General features: G+C 46.1%; 1 protein-coding gene across 1 annotated transcript in view; it reads left to right on the top strand.

Annotated features, from left to right (window-relative positions):
* Positions 1-17,500, top strand: part of clstn2a (calsyntenin 2a) — a 151,534-nt gene that overhangs the window by 100,637 nt on the left and 33,397 nt on the right. Inside the window, exons 5-7 of the mRNA XM_035536004.2 lie at positions 1-124; positions 9,221-9,406; positions 15,676-15,933. The exon at positions 1-124 is cut by the window's left edge and continues 26 nt beyond it. Coding sequence (XP_035391897.1) covers positions 1-124; positions 9,221-9,406; positions 15,676-15,933 — 568 coding nt within the window. The remainder of the gene's footprint in view (positions 125-9,220; positions 9,407-15,675; positions 15,934-17,500) is intronic.

Raw genomic sequence — 17,500 nt, 5'->3', positions numbered from 1 at the left:
AGCTACGACAGGCAGCAGCACTACAAGATCCTGGTGACCGCCTACGACTGCGGCCAGAAGAGGGCGACGGAGAGCGTGGCCGTCCACATCGACGTCAAGCCTGTGTGCAAGCCCGGATGGCAGGGTGGGTGGGCTGTGTCCTTCCTCTGTTACCTCCCAGACCCTCCTCCTAGCGCCGGCCGTGGTCTCTCTTCTTGCGTGGCCTCGTGATAAGAGGCCGGACCGCGTTATTGTCCGTGGCCGAGGCGTTCCGTGATCTCCACTCCAGAGATCGATGCCTCTCCACTCCTCTCCCTTGGGGGTGATATTTAATCTCTTTCTCCCTCTCTCTTTCTCTTTCTTCCATCGTTCTGATCGTGACGGTAGGGGGGCACTTAGCACACATGCTGCTCCTGGATAGCGGCCCGACGACTCCTGGCGCTCCATGGCCCATAGCTCCTGTTGGCTCCCACCGGTAACCCCGCTGAGGTCATTGCCAGGGATTTCTACAACCACATGGGATGCCGTAAATTCCATAATCCATCATTCTTCACAATTTCTCGTTTTGTCCGTCGTGTTTTGCCAATGTAATGGCGCCGGTCCACCGGTTGCGGTCGGAATCGTGTTGTTGCCAAACGTTGCGCGTTTAAACCTCGCTCCGATGTCTGCAAGCGTAGAGTGCTGCCTGGGAATCGGAATATGCCTTCACCTCCCGTACTTTCCTGTCTTAGAAATATCAGCGTTCTGAAACGTCTGACTAAGGTGAAGGGCGTCATGGCTAATGGCTGCATAGCACGGCGACTACCGTATGACCGTGGCAGGCTGAACCACACGGCTTCAGCTGCTCTTGTGCACCTGCCGTTTCAGTAGCCTGATTAGACGTAGAAATTAGTCACATTCACTTTTCCCTTTTGCCAAATGCGAAATGAGAGGACAGGAATGGCTTCATAACTTCCTTTATGTTTAGTAAGAATCTCAATAAATGACCTCATAGTTTTCTCGGCACAGCGGGAGAAAGAGAGAGGGGCCTGTAGCGTGACGCTGATAATCTCCGTACGACGTTTCTAACCGGGCTCCAATCTCATGCAAATTGCATTCCGGGTTTGGTTTGCGTAACGCGCACCTTTGCGTATCATGCATTTAAAAGGACTTCTCAGTACTTCACTGGCCTGCTAATCTGTGTTCACAGCGTCCTTCCAAACGTCACGCGTCCTCCACGCGCCTGTTCCTGTTCCAAGTGACTGTCAAAGTGACACTTGAACTCCTTTGCATCCAGTGTTGCCATGGAATTAAAGGGGTGCAATTAAAGGGGTGCTGGTGCCTCATTTTTGTCTGGAGACATCGGAGAAAGGAGTGATGGATTTAGGCGCGTGCGCGCGCGCGCGTGTGTGTGTACGTACGTTTTTGTGTGTGTGTGTGTGTGTGTGTGTGTGTGTGTGTGTGTGTGTGTGTGTGTGTGTGTTTGTAGGGGGAGGTGGTCAGGGCCTTATCATGGAAAAGGGCAATTCCCTCTCTGAACATCCCAAAATGTCACCCTCAAGCGCATTAACCGCAAATCTTGCAAATCCTCAACCCTTCCGTGTGACACAGTGTCGAGGCGCGCCAAGCACATCCCCATTCCTGTGGATAGTAAATCAGGACTTCCCACAAAATGGTCATGTGCAGGTCTGGACCTAATCTAGTCAAATATTTCTCTTTCACATCCACTCTCTCTCTCTCTCTCTCTCTCTCTCTCTCTCTCTCTCTCTCTCTCTCTGCCCTGCTAGCTTCTCCTGGTTTTTCCGGTACTTTCCAAAGCCCTGCTAGGTGCTGGTTTCGGCACAGTCCATGATAGCTGCTTAAAGGTGTGTTGACAAGCACTGGCAGGTGGCCAGGTGCGGTGGAGCGAGCAGCCGTTGCCTTGCAGAGTGCACCTGCCACGTTGTCACACGTGCGCAGGCGGAGCTGAGGCGGAAGCGCGGTCCTGAGTGACAGCGCTGACGGCCCGGGAACGGGCCGAGCGAGAGACGAGGCTGGAACGCCTCCTGCTCCGGCGCGCGCACGTGTGATCGGCCAGCCACTCTCCCGCTCCGTGGTTGATCCACATCCATCCGCGTTCATCTCCCCATCCATCCATCCCTCCTGCCTCCTTTCCCTGTCCGCAACCCCCCTCTGCCGGGAGAACAGCACCTTACCACTCCGTGAAGAATCCACTCCCAAATTCAGCACCAGTGGGAACTTGCCTTTCTCATCTTCCGAAATGATATTCCCCTCCTTTAGCTGAAAACTGACATTCTACCACCCCTATTAAATGCGCCGTACCGGAGAAACAACCCCTCTGATAAGCCCTGAAGCCACGGCAGCCTTCAGTATTTTTGCTATGAGCAAGCAACAGCGTATTATTCCCAAATGCTTGTGGGATGATTGCATGTTTAACCCTCATTTCCTTGAGGACGCGGAGCTCGGCCGTATAATTAGCGCCGTGACTGCGATCAGTCCATGAAGCGTTTTTAAGGCGCGGGAGGGGAGCCAACAGCGGGCGACCTCATTTCCTGCCCACCTGACAGAGAGTGGGCTGCAGAGTCACCCTTGCATAATCCCGCAACGCACGCCGCCCACGGCCTCATTGTTTTGACGAGCATCGCAGGGAGATACGCGGATATTTAATGCATTATCTAACTCCCTGGTGCTTTGGAATTCCTGCGACACTGTGTGGCATCTGTGAATAAGCTATGAATGTTTAATGTTTCACTTTAATGTTAATCTTCGCCCCGAGCTCGCAAGCTTCTTCGGCTGTCGAGCGGGGTGATCCTGATCTCCTGCCACTGCCCTTTCCTAGTTAATCAGGAAAGATTTTTCCTCTTCCGAAAGGAGTAGCCCAACCCGCGAACACGTGGTGGTCCGTTCCGATGAGTGTGTCACGGCTCTTTGGACACAGTGCGTCTTGCTGGTTCGTCTGTCTGGTCCACAGCGTACAGAATCCGCGGGATGGTAGGTGATTTCCATCGCTTTGGGCAGGGCAAGCTGATTCTTATTTGAAAGAAGAAAAACATGGAGACCCATTCTACCGTGTTGTCTCTCCATTTCATTCCGGATGAAAAAAAGGTAATAGGATTTCATTTAGAGAAATGGCGGGCAGGAAATCTCTCATTTTAAGAGCATCCAAAATACTGAATATGAGAGCATGAGAAGACCTGGGAGCCGGAACCTCTGGTTCTGTGTTTAGGATTAGGTCTGGTCCAAAATTATATATATATACATACATACATATATATATATATATATATATATATATATATATATATATATATATATATATATATATATATATATATATATATATATATATATATATATATATATATTTTGTTTATATATATATATATATATATATATATATATATATATATATAAACAAAATTATATATATATATATATATATATATATATATATATATATATATATATATATATATATATATATATATATATATATATATAAAACAAGAAAACATAATTAAGAACTTCAGACAACACGTGCTACATTACTCACATTACCTTTTCCAAAAATAGCTATCTGGAAAGGTTTCAGTATGTAGTGGATTTTTTATGCAAATCATATATTTAATTTTCTAAGAGTTATGAACTGACTTTATGTGTGACCCACATCTTCAATGAGGACCCTTCACCCTTAGCCCGTAATAATAATATTAATTTTCTGGTTAGATATCAGAATGAGAATGTGTGTGAAGGGTCTGCTGTGATTTTCTCCACCCGCCTCCTGGTTCTGGAAGTGAGCAGATCTAGCAGTCTGGGATCTAGGAGTGAGCAGATCTAGCAGTCTGTTATCTAGAAGTGGTCAGATTTAGCAGTGTGGGATCTAGAAGTAAGCAGATCTAGCAGTGTGGGATCTAGAAGTGAGCAAATCTAGAAGTGAGCAGATTTAGCAGTGTGGGATCTAGAAGTGGGCAGATCTAGCAGTGTGGGATCTAGAAGTGAGCAGATCTAGAAGTGGTCAGATCTAGCAGTGTGGGATCTCGAAGTGAGCAGATCTAGCCGTGTGGGATCTAGAAGTGGTCAGATCTAACAGTGTGGGATCTTGAAGTGAGCAGATCTAGCAGTGTGGGATCTAGAAGTGAGCAGATTTAGCAGTGTGGGATCTAGAAGTGGTCAGATCTAGCAGTGTGGGATCTAGAAGTGGTCAGATATAGCAGTGTGGGATCTCGAAGTTAACAGATCTAGCAGTGTGGGATCTAGAAGTGAGCAGATCTAGCAGTGTGGGCAGCTTAAAGACAGATGAATGTAAGAATGTTTAGTGCATAGGTAGTGTCAGAATATACATTCTGCAAAGAAACACTGGACAAACCAAACTCTTTGGCAAAATATCTTGCGGGGACCCCTTTTCAAAAAATGTTAAATCTCGCCACAGTTCCACAGCATTGCATTACAGAGCCCATAACCTCACATTTAAAGCACACATTAGAGGTGAAGATACACAGACATTAAATAAATATATAAATATAAAGGGATTTAAAAACTTTATGCAGAGTAAATGAAATGCACTTTGGGAAAGTGTGAATACAATATATGAAGTAAATCCTTGTGATTAAAAGACACCCCAAACACACCCTCAGCACATCATCCTGGTATGAAGCATCTCTACTCAAAAGTGTCAGATCTTTCCCTTCAGATCAGAGACATCATGCACTCTACTAGACTTCGAAGCTCCATTTCTAATCTATTTTTCCAGTTTCCTTCGGGACTCAAATAAATGCCTTAGTTGTAAAACTCATTATTGGCTCTGCCAAAATGGCCTTTTAGCTGGTCATCAATAAACAAATATGAAAAAGGTGTAACTGTTTTCTGCAGTCAGCAGTTCAACGCTCTCAGGCAACAGCCCTGGTCTGGGTGAGGGGCAGACTGGAAACCACACACACAGACTGGTTGGAACACTTCAACGTGTCTTTACGTTTCCCCAGACCAATGTGTTTGACACTCGAAATATGTCGGATACAGATTATACCTTTGAAACTTGGTCAACATGCCAGGGATTCCACACTAGTCCACAATTAATCGTATCTGTTCTGGAAGCTGCCCATCGTGCGCTGGTTTAGGCCAGACCGATAGTGAAGTGGCGTAGCTGAGGCTCCGCCCAATTCTTCACGTTTGAACCTTTTGAGGAGCTTCATTCTTGTTTTTTATTGTTCAGAATTTATCTTGAATGGGCATATTAAGTCTTTAAAAAACAGAAGATAAAGGACATGAAAGAATTTGAAGAAATTATTCAAATGAGGAAGTATGTACTTTGTTAATTCAGGCCCAAAAAACATTAAGTAGGTAAAGCAGAATAACTGGCCATATCTTGTTTTAGTATTTTATTTTTCTGTCAGTGGAGGGTAATTTTCCCTGAATGAATTATAGAGGTTAGAGGTATTAAATATTCGGGAATATTTAAAATCAATGTCATTTGAATTATTTATTACTGCATTTGGAGAGCTTATTAAGTTAATTACTATTTGTAACCCTCGAGTTTACTGTGGTTAGTTATCACATATAAAATGGCTGGTATTAAAGTCCATGGATCCCTCTACTACACTACATCATACATCATCATTAAATACAGAAATATATTGAAGTACAGTGGTCCTCCCCATTTATAGAGACATCTGATACAGAAATACAGTGGTCCTCCCCGTTTACAGATACATCTGATACAGAAATACAGTGGTCCTCCCCGTTTACAGATACATCTGATACAGAAATACAGTGGTCCTCCCTGTTTACAGATACATCTGATACAGAAATACAGTGGTCCTCCCCGTTTACAGATACATCTGATACAGAAATACAGTGGTCCTCCCCGTTTACAGATACATCTGATATGATTGTCACCTCCACCTCCTCGACTCCTCCCCCCAAGCCCACGTAGTCTCTCACATAGGCACATGACTTTCGTGTGCATCTCTGATCCTGGTGTGTGTGTGTGTGTACGTAAGTGTGTGTGTGTCTTATGGCCACGCCCCTCTCATTTGCAAGTCATTCATTGCACCTGTTCCAAGTTTTGGTCCCCATTACCTCATGCATGTACGTCTCTGTGTTAGTTCCTGTCTTTTTTGGTGTTAAATCCTGTTTCCGTTCATCATGTTTTGTCTTATTTTGTCTCGCTTTTTCTATCATATTGCGTTTTTGTCTTGTTATCGCTCAATGTTGCTCTTTGTGCTGTTTTTGTTGCGTGCTCAATAAATGCCCGTGTTCTGTCACTACCTCCTCGCCCATAACAACGATATTTGTTCTGACAGTTACAGCCAGCAGTTCTAAGGTGTACAGAGGAGGTAACAGACTCCCTGGGCGTTAACCCTTGCCAACTAGAAATTTGTCAGAAACAGACTTTTTGTACTGATAAAAGCTAAAGAACTAGAATATAAAAGCTTGATGACTTTTGGCCTAAGTTAATATTTTCTAAAACAAACAGAACACTCTATCAAATGCCTTTTCTGTATCGGGACCTACAGGAACTTTGGTCTTAGTTAGGTAATCCTACATATTTAAAATACAGCACAAGCCATCTGAGTCGTGTCTTGATTTGGCCAGGTTTTTGTAGCCGGTCCGACGAGCAGTCCAAATAATTCTTTCCACTTTTTAATAACAAACTAACCAAAGCCATTTCCCACATCTCTGGTGTTATTTTATAGTTTGACATTTCACTGATAGCAGGTACGGGTGTGGTACTGAGCTCAGTCCACGATGCTTTGTAAAATATCTGAAAGATATACATCTTGGCCAGAAGGCATTTATTTAACTGCCATCCACACCTCTCTGGGAGAAAGGGGCATTCAAAATATTACGATCTCCCTCAGAACTAACTGCTAGGCAAAGCCAACCAAATGAGCAGAGATGTCGTCATCTGAGCCAGAGATGTAAAGAGTCCAGGGTGTAAAGTGATTTATAAAAATCTCAGAATGTGTTATTAATCAAAAGAGATGGCATTTTTATTTCCGTAATAGAGCTTATATTTTGCACTGGTTTCAACTGATACGTGAAGCGCTAGCTTGATCTCCAATTCACAATATTTTTGTTTTTGTATGATGTGCATATTCCATATGTACTTTTAATTTTGTATTTGTTAATAAGTTAATAAGAAATTTTGTATTTGTTAACAAGTTGCTTTCAACTGGAGTATGTTTATGATGTTGATCTACATGATCAGACGATAAGTCTTTTTTTTGCGACAATATTTTTGTATGTAGGGAGTTTTGGGATATTTTGTCTTGAGTGAAGGAGCCGAATGAGTCCATATTTATTAGTGAAGCATTTAGTCTCCACCGAGCTGTTCCTGGGACAGTCATATCAACATCGACCTCCACATTCCCTGGGCTTTGATCTGAGAATACAGCAGGCTCTGACTATACCTATAAGGCTGAAAGACATGGGAAAGTCATCCAATCGGGATACTCTTTATTCAGGATTAGAATATAACGCGTAATCTTTGTAAGTGGGGTGTAATTCTCTCTGCCCGTCCACAATACCCAAATTACGACATGAGAACTCGAAAGTATGAGATGATTTTGAAGTTGTCATCAGTGCTAAAGATGACGCGTCCAAACAGAATCTGTTACAAAGCTGAAATTGTCCACTACAAATCCCGTACCAGTGCTGACAAAATAAAAGCACTGCATGAGACCTACATTTGGGACATATATGTATAGAATGTCAAGGTGCTGACCGAGAATAAGGCCCATGACTGAAGTATTTCTCCCTTCAGGGTCATTTTCGTCCTTTATGAGAACACAGGGGCTGTTTTTATTTATGACTATAGCTGTACCTCGTTTAATGGACTTAAAAGAGGAAGAATAAACTTCCCGATCTTTCCCAAGTTTTAAGGGGAGTTTTTTGCAGCAAGGAAAATGATACCTTTTTTTTTTAATAACGTTAAAAACCTTTTTTTCCCCTTTTAACAATGTGCCTTATGCCCTTTTATGTTCCATGAAACAAGTTTAAAAGAACTCATAAAGCAATATCGACATGTATAATAGAATGAAATTGAAGTCGCTGTTCGGTATTAACTTAAAAATGACCAGAATGGTGTGTAGCCCTAAGGTTACATTGCAAAAATGAATAAATAAATAAAACAATAACATCAGGAAAAAGTTCAACTTCAAAACCACCCATGCTGGTCAATAATACCCCTGGACAAGAACAGCACCAATGTACGGGTCACAAGTTCGAGAACAAGCATGTGGAGTCAGAAGACAGAAGCATCCTGTCCATCACCTCAGTCTGACAGCGTTCCTGCAGGACAGATGAAAACTGTTGTGAAAGATATCCCATTTCTTTGTTCCTGTGCCCAGAATTGATTACTTGTCTGCATGTCACAAGAACCACACTAGTACAATCCACAAAAGTCTTGTTTTGAGTTGCATTGGAGACACAAGTCCTCCAGGCCCTTAACTAGCAGTCCGGTATTGGCCGGCAGACCCAGAAAAGTTGGCTTCGCATTCTGTAAAAACTTATATAAGCAGGGTGATGTCGTCAATGTTTTCGGAAAGGGCCACAGTTCGCAGGTTTTTATGAATATGACTGTTTTCTAAATCACCAGCTTAGCCTGTAGCTGGTCTGCTTTTCTGTATAGTGTAGCAGTACTGACCTCAATGGCAGAAATTCGCTGTTTGGATGGTTGATTGTCGATGTCTGCAACTCCTTCAGTCAGTTTCGAGAAAAAGGTCTCCAAGTTACAGATGAAACTGGCTACTCCAGAAATTCTGAGTGTCTGACATAATCATGGGGACATAATCACAGAAAAGAAATAGAAATGCTAGCTTTAGAGCGGGGCACGTTTTTACACACCCATATAGTCGATGGGTCACCTATTACATACTGTGTTTTAATGCGATATTATTGCTACCCCTGGAGGCCAGAAGAGTTGCTGTCTGTAAAGTGGGGTCCTTCCAATATTAATCTTTCCTTTGGAGAAACGCATATTTCAAAAGCTGATATTCTGGTTTTTATATTTATGTAAAAGATTTAAAGTAAATTAGGACTTTTTTCCCAGTATTGTTACAAACAGTAGGAATAGCATATCTGATAACTGCACATTAATTTTTTGCACATAAAGCTCTTTAGTTAATAAACATAAATTAACTCATTAATTTTCACAGCCTTAGTTTCTTGTATAAACAAGGAAAAGTATGCATGAACTATTTCAGTATCTGCATTAACCTTATAAACGGTAATAAAACTGCAAATCGTGTGTGTTTCTCCTCAGGATGGAGCAAGCGAGTGGACTATGACCCCGGCACAGGCAGCAAGCAGCTCTTTCCCATGATGCACCTTGAAACGTGTGACGGGCCCCTGTCCTCGGTTCGGGTCACAGTGGAACTGCAGACCCGTCACATTGGAAAGGGCTGCGACAGAGAAACCTACTCAGAAAAGTCCTTGCAGAAGCTCTGTGGTGAGTGGTGGGCCTGTATCGAGTGGGAGGGTTCTGTGGTGAGTGGTGGGCCTGTATCGCGTGGGATGGTTCTGTGGTGAGTGGTGGGCCTGTATCGCATGGGATGGTTCTGTGGTGAGTGGTGGGCCTGTATCGAGTGGGAGGGTTCTGTGGTGAGTGGTGGGCCTGTATCGCGTGGGATGGTTCTGTGGTGAGTGGTGGGCCTGTATCGCGTGGGATGGTTCTGTGGTGAGTGGTGGGGCCTGTATCGCGTGGGATGGTTCTGTGGTGAGTGGTGGGCATGTATCGCGTGGGATGGTTCTGTGGTGAGTGGTGGGCCTGTATCGCGTGGGATGGTTCTGTGGTGAGTGGTGGGCCTGTATCGAGTGGGATGGTTCTGTGGTGAGTGGTGGGCCTGTATCGCGTGGGATGGTTCTGTGGTGAGTGGTGGGCCTGTATCGCATGGGAGGGTTCTGTGGTGAGTGGTGGGCCTGTATCGCGTGGGATGGTTCTGTGGTGAGTGGTGGGCCTGTATCGAGTGGGAGGGTTCTGTGGTGAGTGGTGGGCCTGTATCGCATGGGAGGGTTCTGTGGTGAGTGGTGGGCCTGTATCGAGTGGGATGGTTCTGTGGTGAGTGGTGGGCCTGTATCGAGTGGGAGGGTTCTGTGGTGAGTGGTGGGCCTGTATCGAGTGGGATGGTTCTGTGGTGAGTGGTGGGCCTGTATCGAGTGGGATGGTTCTGTGGTGAGTGGTGGGCCTGTATCGCGTGGGATGGTTCTGTGGTGAGTGGTGGGCCTGTATCGAGTGGGATGGTTCTGTGGTGAGTGGTGGGCCTGTATCGCATGGGATGGTTCTGTGGTGAGTGGTGGGCCTGTATCGAGTGGGATGGTTCTGTGGTGAGTGGTGGGCCTGTATCGCGTGGGATGGTTCTGTGGTGAGTGGTGGGCCTGTATCGCGTGGGATGGTTCTGTGGTGAGTGGTGGGCCTGTATCGCGTGGGATGGTTCTGTGGTGAGTGGTGGGCCTGTATCGCGTGGGATGGTTCTGTGGTGAGTGGTGGGCCTGTATCGCGTGGGATGGTTCTGTGGTGAGTGGTGGGCATGTATCGCATGGGATGGTTCTGTGGTGAGTGGTGGGCCTGTATCGAGTGGGATGGTTCTGTGTTGAGTGGGTGGGGCCTCCAGTAAGTGGGCTTGGTCTGTGGTGAGTGGGTGGGGCCTGTAGTGAGTGGGTTGGGTCTATGGTGAGTGGATGGAGTTTGCTGTGAGAGGGTTGGGACAGTGGTGAGTGGGTGGGGCCTGTAGTGAGTGGGTTGGGTCTATGGTGAGTGGGTGGAGTTTGCTGTGAGAGGGTTGGGTCAGCAGCGAGAGGGTGGGGCCTGTAGTGAGTGGGTTGGGTCTATGGTGAGTGGGTGGAGTTTGCTGTGAGAGGGTTGGGACAGTGGTGAGTGGGTGGGGCCTGTAGTGAGTGGGTTGGGTCTATGGTGAGTGGGTGGAGTTTGCTGTGAGAGGGTTGGGTCAGCAGCGAGAGGGTGGGGCCTGTAGTGAGTGGGTTTGTCCTAAGGGAGAGCTAGTCTTCAAAGCCTTCTCACTGAATAACCACCTGAAGTAAAACATTTTTTACCCCATTAGTTCACGTTGAAATTTCTTGTATTCATTCTAACCAATAATATTGTTTTAATGATCCAGGGATGTGGCTAAAACCACATCCCTCCAAATCATATTTCTCACACCAATATATTTACATTTACATTTACGGCATTTAGCAGACGTTCTTATCTGGAGCGACTTACAAAGTGCTTTGTCATTTACTCATAGAGTACATCCTAGTACAGTACTGTAGGTTAGAGTCCAAGATACCAGTGATCTAGAATACTGTAGAAACACAGGGATCAGTGCAAAATACATTAAGCTCTATCTCAGACAACAATCAGTGCAGTAAACAAAACCTTACAATAAGTACTAGAGTTAGTTAGCATCAGTACAATAAACAAAACCCTGCAATAAGGACTAGAATTTCAGTTAGCCAACATAGGAGCAGGGTCAGAGGTCATTTAAATATTTTACAAATAGATGGATCTTCAGTCTGTATTTGATATTCTGTTTCTCTTGATGATACATCACGTTAGACGCTGAGTGCATTCATGATTTAGGTTGCACGTTAATTATGAGTGAAGGTTTATTTATTCTACATCTTTTTCACCTTTTTTTTCCCAGCCATTATCCCTCAGGTTTGTGTTTAAATCTAAAATGGTTTAAATGTAATTACACAAATAAGAAAGGAAACAACTCTCAAATGCAAATAAAATATTTATTTCATATATTGTATCGAATGTTCCATTATTTGTATTCTCGAATATTCCTAAATGGTCCACTATATGGAGTACAACAGAGGAACTGGTGTGAGAATTCCTCCGGTGTTCAGAGTCCATATGGCTCTTGTATATTTCATGGTAATGCACGCATCAGATGCCCCCCCCCCCCCCGCCCCTACCAACGTGGGCACGATGCGCTCCAAAGACACTGATTTCCTGCTCTCCACAGTCTGGCCCCTGTGGGTTTGTCCTGTCAGTTTAATAAAAAAGTCCTTGAGATTGAAGTTGAAGTTGAAGCTTTTCCCATCTTATAAATCTTTGTTATGGAGGCCGAATGAAAGCGGATGAGTTAAGGGGCTGAATGATGACTGCAGCTGCCATGCGTTAAGCACGTCGAGGGCTTTTTATCTACCCCCCCAGTTCGCCCCCTTTTAGGTCCTCCCTCCCATTTGGCGAGCGCGAGGCGCCGGAGTCGTCGGACCGCACAATATGTGACAATGAGTGTTTATTGGTTGAGCCCCGGCCTGACTCTTTAAGCGCTTTGAATTATGGGCTGCGAAGCTTCTGTGATCCTCTCATCTAAATGCAAAAAAGCCTCTTTTACAGCCACTTGCTTCTGCCTTCCTGCTTAGCCATTCAGAGGCTTCCCCTCTCCCACCTTAAACTCCAGTAATCATTATCTAATATGCAATAATATGCAATAACAGCAAATTACAGCTGCTTTTTCGCGGCCGGGTTGGAGGGCTGCTCCGCCCCAGCGCGCCCCCAACACGCCCCCCGTTCCCGTGTCTCCTGTACCTAATTCCGTCAGATTGACCGCACGTGGCGTTCCGGAGAAATGCGAGCGAACGTGAGCGGAAAGCCACATCGCAATTGGGGGAGGAGCTGAAAGAGCGTGGTGGGGGGGGTTGTCGTTGCTGCTGGTGTTGCTGTCATTCTTCCCCTCGCTGCTTGGGGCCAGACGGGTCGATGTGAAAGTTTGATGAAAAGAAGACGAGGGTCGCCGTCAAGGCCTAAGGTGCCTCGAGAAGGAGGAAAAAAGGCAGTAAGAGCCGGCGAATAAAGCGGACTTTCATTGACTCGTCTCTCCGTGGTATTTCGGAGGAATGGATCGTGGCAAAACGTGGCTCCCGCACTCGCTCAAAGACTGGCGGGTGCATTTATAGCCCTTTATTGATTGACATGAATAAATATTGTATAATTGAAGTGCAGTGTTGCTGCTACCGTTCTCTCTCTCTCTCTCTCTCTCTCTCTCTCTCTCTCTCTCTCTCTCTCACTGGGCGCCTCATCACTCATTCTGTCCCTCTGTGCTTGCCGTCCTGTCACCTCCAATTGGTGGGGTGGGGGGGGCATGGTGGGGTGGGGGGGGGGGTCTGGCGTGGTTGGGGAGATTCGTTATCTTACCACTCCACTCCGGAAGACCGAGCACGTGGGCTCGTGATGCAAAGACAGCTACACACCTCGCTATAGTCGGAGGGTCCCCCCGCTCCCCTCCCCCTCCGCTCCCCTTCCCTCTCCGCTCCCCTCCGCTCCCCTCCCCCCTGCTCCCCTCCGCTCCCCTCCCCCTCCGCTTCCCTCCTCCCCTCCACCTTCCGCTCCCCTCCTCCCCTCCCCCCTCTGCTCCCTCTCCGCTCCCCTCCGCTCCCCTCCCCCCTGCTCCCCTCCGCTCCCCTCCCCCTCCGCTTCCCTCCTCCCCTCCACCTTCCGCTCCCCTCCTCCCCTCCGCTCCTCTTCCGCCCCCTCCCCCTCTGCTCCCCTCCTCCCCTCCCCCCTCTGCTCCCCTCCCCCTCTGCTCCCCTCCTCCCTCTGCTCTCCTCCGCTCCCCTCCTCCCCTCCCCCCTCTGCTCCCCTTCCGCTCCCCTCCTCCCCTCCGCTCCCCTTCCCCTCCGCTCCTCCCCTCCCCCCTCTGCTCCCCTCCCCACAGCCAGTGCTGTAAAGACTGGGGTTTATTACCTGCTGTTTCCCCTGTGCTCGGACTTTGAAGTTACTGAGACTTTTGATATTCTGATATATTTATTTAGGTGAAGGTTGGATACGCTGCAGGAATCAATTTTCTTGGCCCTAAGGTTGGGGTTTGCCGTGTGTGTGTGTGTGTGTGTGTGTGTGTGTGTGTGTGTGTGTATGTGTGTTTCACCATTCGAAAAGAACAAGACAGGCCAATTTGATCATGTTTGAGCATGTTTGTGGATCTGTAAATGAAACAGCAGTAGCACGCGTTCTGATTGAGTGTGTGAGGTAAAATGTGCACATCGATATTCTTTAACGTATGGGATGAGTTAATGAAGCCACACAGCAGAGTGACAGCTTAGCTCTTCGAAATGTTTTCATGAAAACTTTAATGACAGAGGCTCATATTTTTTCATCAAGATTCATATTGCTGCCATACCTAACTTTAGACAGATACATTTCACAAAGACACAGTAAAATATGCTTTATTTATTTACTTATTCTTTTATTTATCAAGGAAAACCATTGAAATGTTTCCTATACACATTGGCCTTGACTTGGTATCATCTGTCAGTTGTTAGCTATAATATTTTCAATTTTTGCGTTTGTGTAAAGATTTACATTTACATTTATGACATTTAGCAGACGCCCTTATCTGGAGCGACTTACAAAGTGCTTTGTCATTTACTCATAGAGTACATCCTAGTACAGTACTGTAGGTTAGAGTCCAACATACCAGTGATCTAGAATACTGTAGAAACACAGGGATCAGTGCAAAATACATTAAGCTCTATCTCAGACAACAATCAGCACAATAAACATTACGTAATAGAGTTCGTCAACATACGAGCAGTCAACATGCAATAAACAATACCCTACAATAAGGGCTAGAGTTTTAGTTAGTCAACATAGGGTCAGTGATCATTTAAATATTTCACAAATAGATGGGTGTTCAATCTGTTTGAAGCCTGCAAGGGACTCTGCTATCTGGACAGCAAGCGGAAGTTCATTCCAGCATCAAGGAGCCAGGACAGAGAATAGTCTTGAATAGTCTTTCATAGTTTTAAGTGAAAATAATATTTTGGACATTCTGGTTTTAGGGCTCATAGTTTACTCTCCTTAAGATGTGCTATAATGTATTGTTTTTTGCTAAAATGTGGAAACAACACTTCCATGGAGCTGCTGTTATATGGTTTCACATAATTTGTTCTTCTAGATTGTCCCAAGCAAGTGGTTTGCATTTAGGGTGCTGCACTGAACCATTTTTCCTCTTATCTGTTAAGATATGGGATTTTGTTTCAATGCCAGCACCCATCACACGTAGAATGCTTGATGGTTCCATTTTAGGCCCAATTCTATTTTCCGCTGGGTGCTGTTTTTTCAGGAATGATTTCCCTATTGTTGTTCCTGCAGATGACACTCTCCTGCTGTGTCATTCTTTAAATCTCTCTTTGATTGCCTGAAGAATGTCAAATTGTGAATGTCAAAATACTTTCACATGCTAAATGCGATGCTGAAAAACAGATGCCATCATTATTGACCCCACTAATTATTTTAAAGGCACAGATAATAACTTGGGCTTCGCTTGGTGTTATTTCGACTTACCTCTTAAATTGATCATTTTTTGACTGGGCTTTTAAAAACTAGTTTATATCAGTTCTGAGCCATTGCTAAATGCGAATCCCTTCTGCCAATTAAATATTTGAAGGTTTTTCACACAATATTTGAATGTTTTTGCATACACCCCTCTCATCTTGCCTACAATTTTGTCTATCAGCCTGTCATCGTTCTTTGACTGGCAGCTTGTCCCAAACACTGTATTTCTAAAGCCTTAACTGAGACTAGAAAAAGAATATAATGACATCTTTCCATCTTTGCCTCCTAATATACTGAATAGATGTTGTTTAACCATTTGTTTTTGAGGCATTTCTATTTATATCCGTTTCTCCGTGTGTCGACTCCCTTATGTTTTATGCGATTATGCTGCTATGCCGACCTTCAGTGCTCATTTATCTTGGTTGCTTTTGCAGGTGCTGCTTCAGGGAGCATGGATCTTCTCCCGGTCCCCAGCTCTTCCACCAACTGGACGGCGTCTCTGTTGACGGACAGCGGGCGGGACAGCGACCTAATCTTCCGTTTCGACGGCCGGCAGGCTGCCAACATCCCGGAGCGCGTGGTGCCTCAGAACCTAACGGACCAGTTCACCATAGCCACGTGGATGAAGCATGGGCCCAGCCCGGGCTTGAGAGCTGAGAAAGAGACACTGCTGTGCAACTCGGATAAAACCGGTAAGACCCCGATCCGTCTGTGGGGTACAGCAGACGCCACAGACACACAAAAGTAAGCAAATAAAAGAACGCCTGACCCAAAAATGCTTGACCCAAAAAACGGTAATGTTGGTTGACAGATTACTGGGGGTGTGGTTAGCGTGACCTCATTTATCGACCTTTTTACCTTTCTATTCAGCCACGTTAAGTGTGTGGCCAGCACTTGCTAATGGACGTACTTAGATCAGAAGTGCGAAAAAATGTAGGTCCTAGTTGTATAAATCTTTATCCCTGTCGGAGCAAGCACCTGGCAGGTCCTGGCTGCCGACTGGCAACCCGGTTTTAGGTGTAGAGGTTACGGCTGATGGAACAGGTGGGAAGCTGGAAGTGGAAGAAACTGTGGAGCGGAGTTAGGAAAACTGGACCAGTGGAGCTGATTAGTGGGATGGATTAGGACTGAAGCCCAGGACTTCTGGAAGCGTTCCAGCAATAGTGAAAAGGCCGGCACGTGACCTCGTCCCCCCCGAGGGGCACTCCGCTCCATATTTCTAGACACCCCCGTCTAGGACGGGGGGAGTAGGTGTGTGTCTGGCTGGTGACCTAGCGATGCGGCTCGGGGTAGCGTTCCCGGAGGCATCGCGGTGGATGCGCCCGGAGCAAGCGCGGGAGCGGTTCGAAGACGCTCCTGAGCTGCGGTAAAGATGGTGGCCGGAGGTGCTGAGAGGAAATGGAGCGAACGTGACGGTTGCTGGCTCCCTGGCACGCCTCAGCGGGACCTGCTGAGTGCCGGCGTTTGGCGGAGCGAGCACAAAGCCTGATCAATTACACACACCATGGAAAAGTGGCCACACGTTCAACATCAGGCCGACGCTGGGTCTTGCAGAGCCCCTGGAGCTTCTGGGGGAGGAGTGTGTGTGTGGGTGCGTGTGTGTGTGTGTGTGTGTGTGTGTGTGTGTGTGTGTGTGTGTGTGTGTGTGTGTGTGTGTGTGTGTGTGCGTGTGCGGGCATGTGTGTATGTCTTTTTCAAAAGCAAAAGGGCAAGTCATTTTGATCAATGACGTGTTTTCTGGATAGAGAATCTGTGAGTCTGCAGACAGTCAGGATAAGTAATCGCTCTGGATTGAGAATCTCCGAGTCTGAAGGCAGTCAGGATAAATAGCTGCTCAGCCATGGCTGGAGAAGTGCCACATGCCAATATTACTAAACGCGTAACAAACGTTTAGTACACACGCTAACAAACAGGCTGGAGTGACAGATATTCTGTTTCGTACATAACAGTGCGATTCGTGGAGAAAGTGAAAACTGTTTGTGTGTATTTGATTTTGCTTTCTTGCTTTTGTCTGTTTTGGCCTGGGATATTCCAGCAGTGGTATCCACTTTGGCCTCGCTGCAAAGTCTTAAAACGGAGCGCGTGGTGCATTTGTGCTAGCAGATGGCTTGGACTCCAGCCAGCACTCTGGCATCCCAAACCATCAACTCATCCTTTATCTGCACAACTCAGGTTGTACCGAGCGCCAAAACAACAGGATCAAACTAACTCAATTCAGACAGCAGAACAGGCCCACCTGAATCTTCCCGGGGCATCAAT

The sequence above is a fragment of the Electrophorus electricus genome, chromosome 20 (assembly GCF_041902795.1).
Source record: "Electrophorus electricus isolate QZ-2024a chromosome 20, ASM4190279v1, whole genome shotgun sequence".
In the NCBI taxonomy this organism is placed as follows: Eukaryota; Metazoa; Chordata; class Actinopteri; order Gymnotiformes; family Gymnotidae; genus Electrophorus; species Electrophorus electricus.
This window is presented reverse-complemented; position numbering and strand designations above follow the sequence as displayed.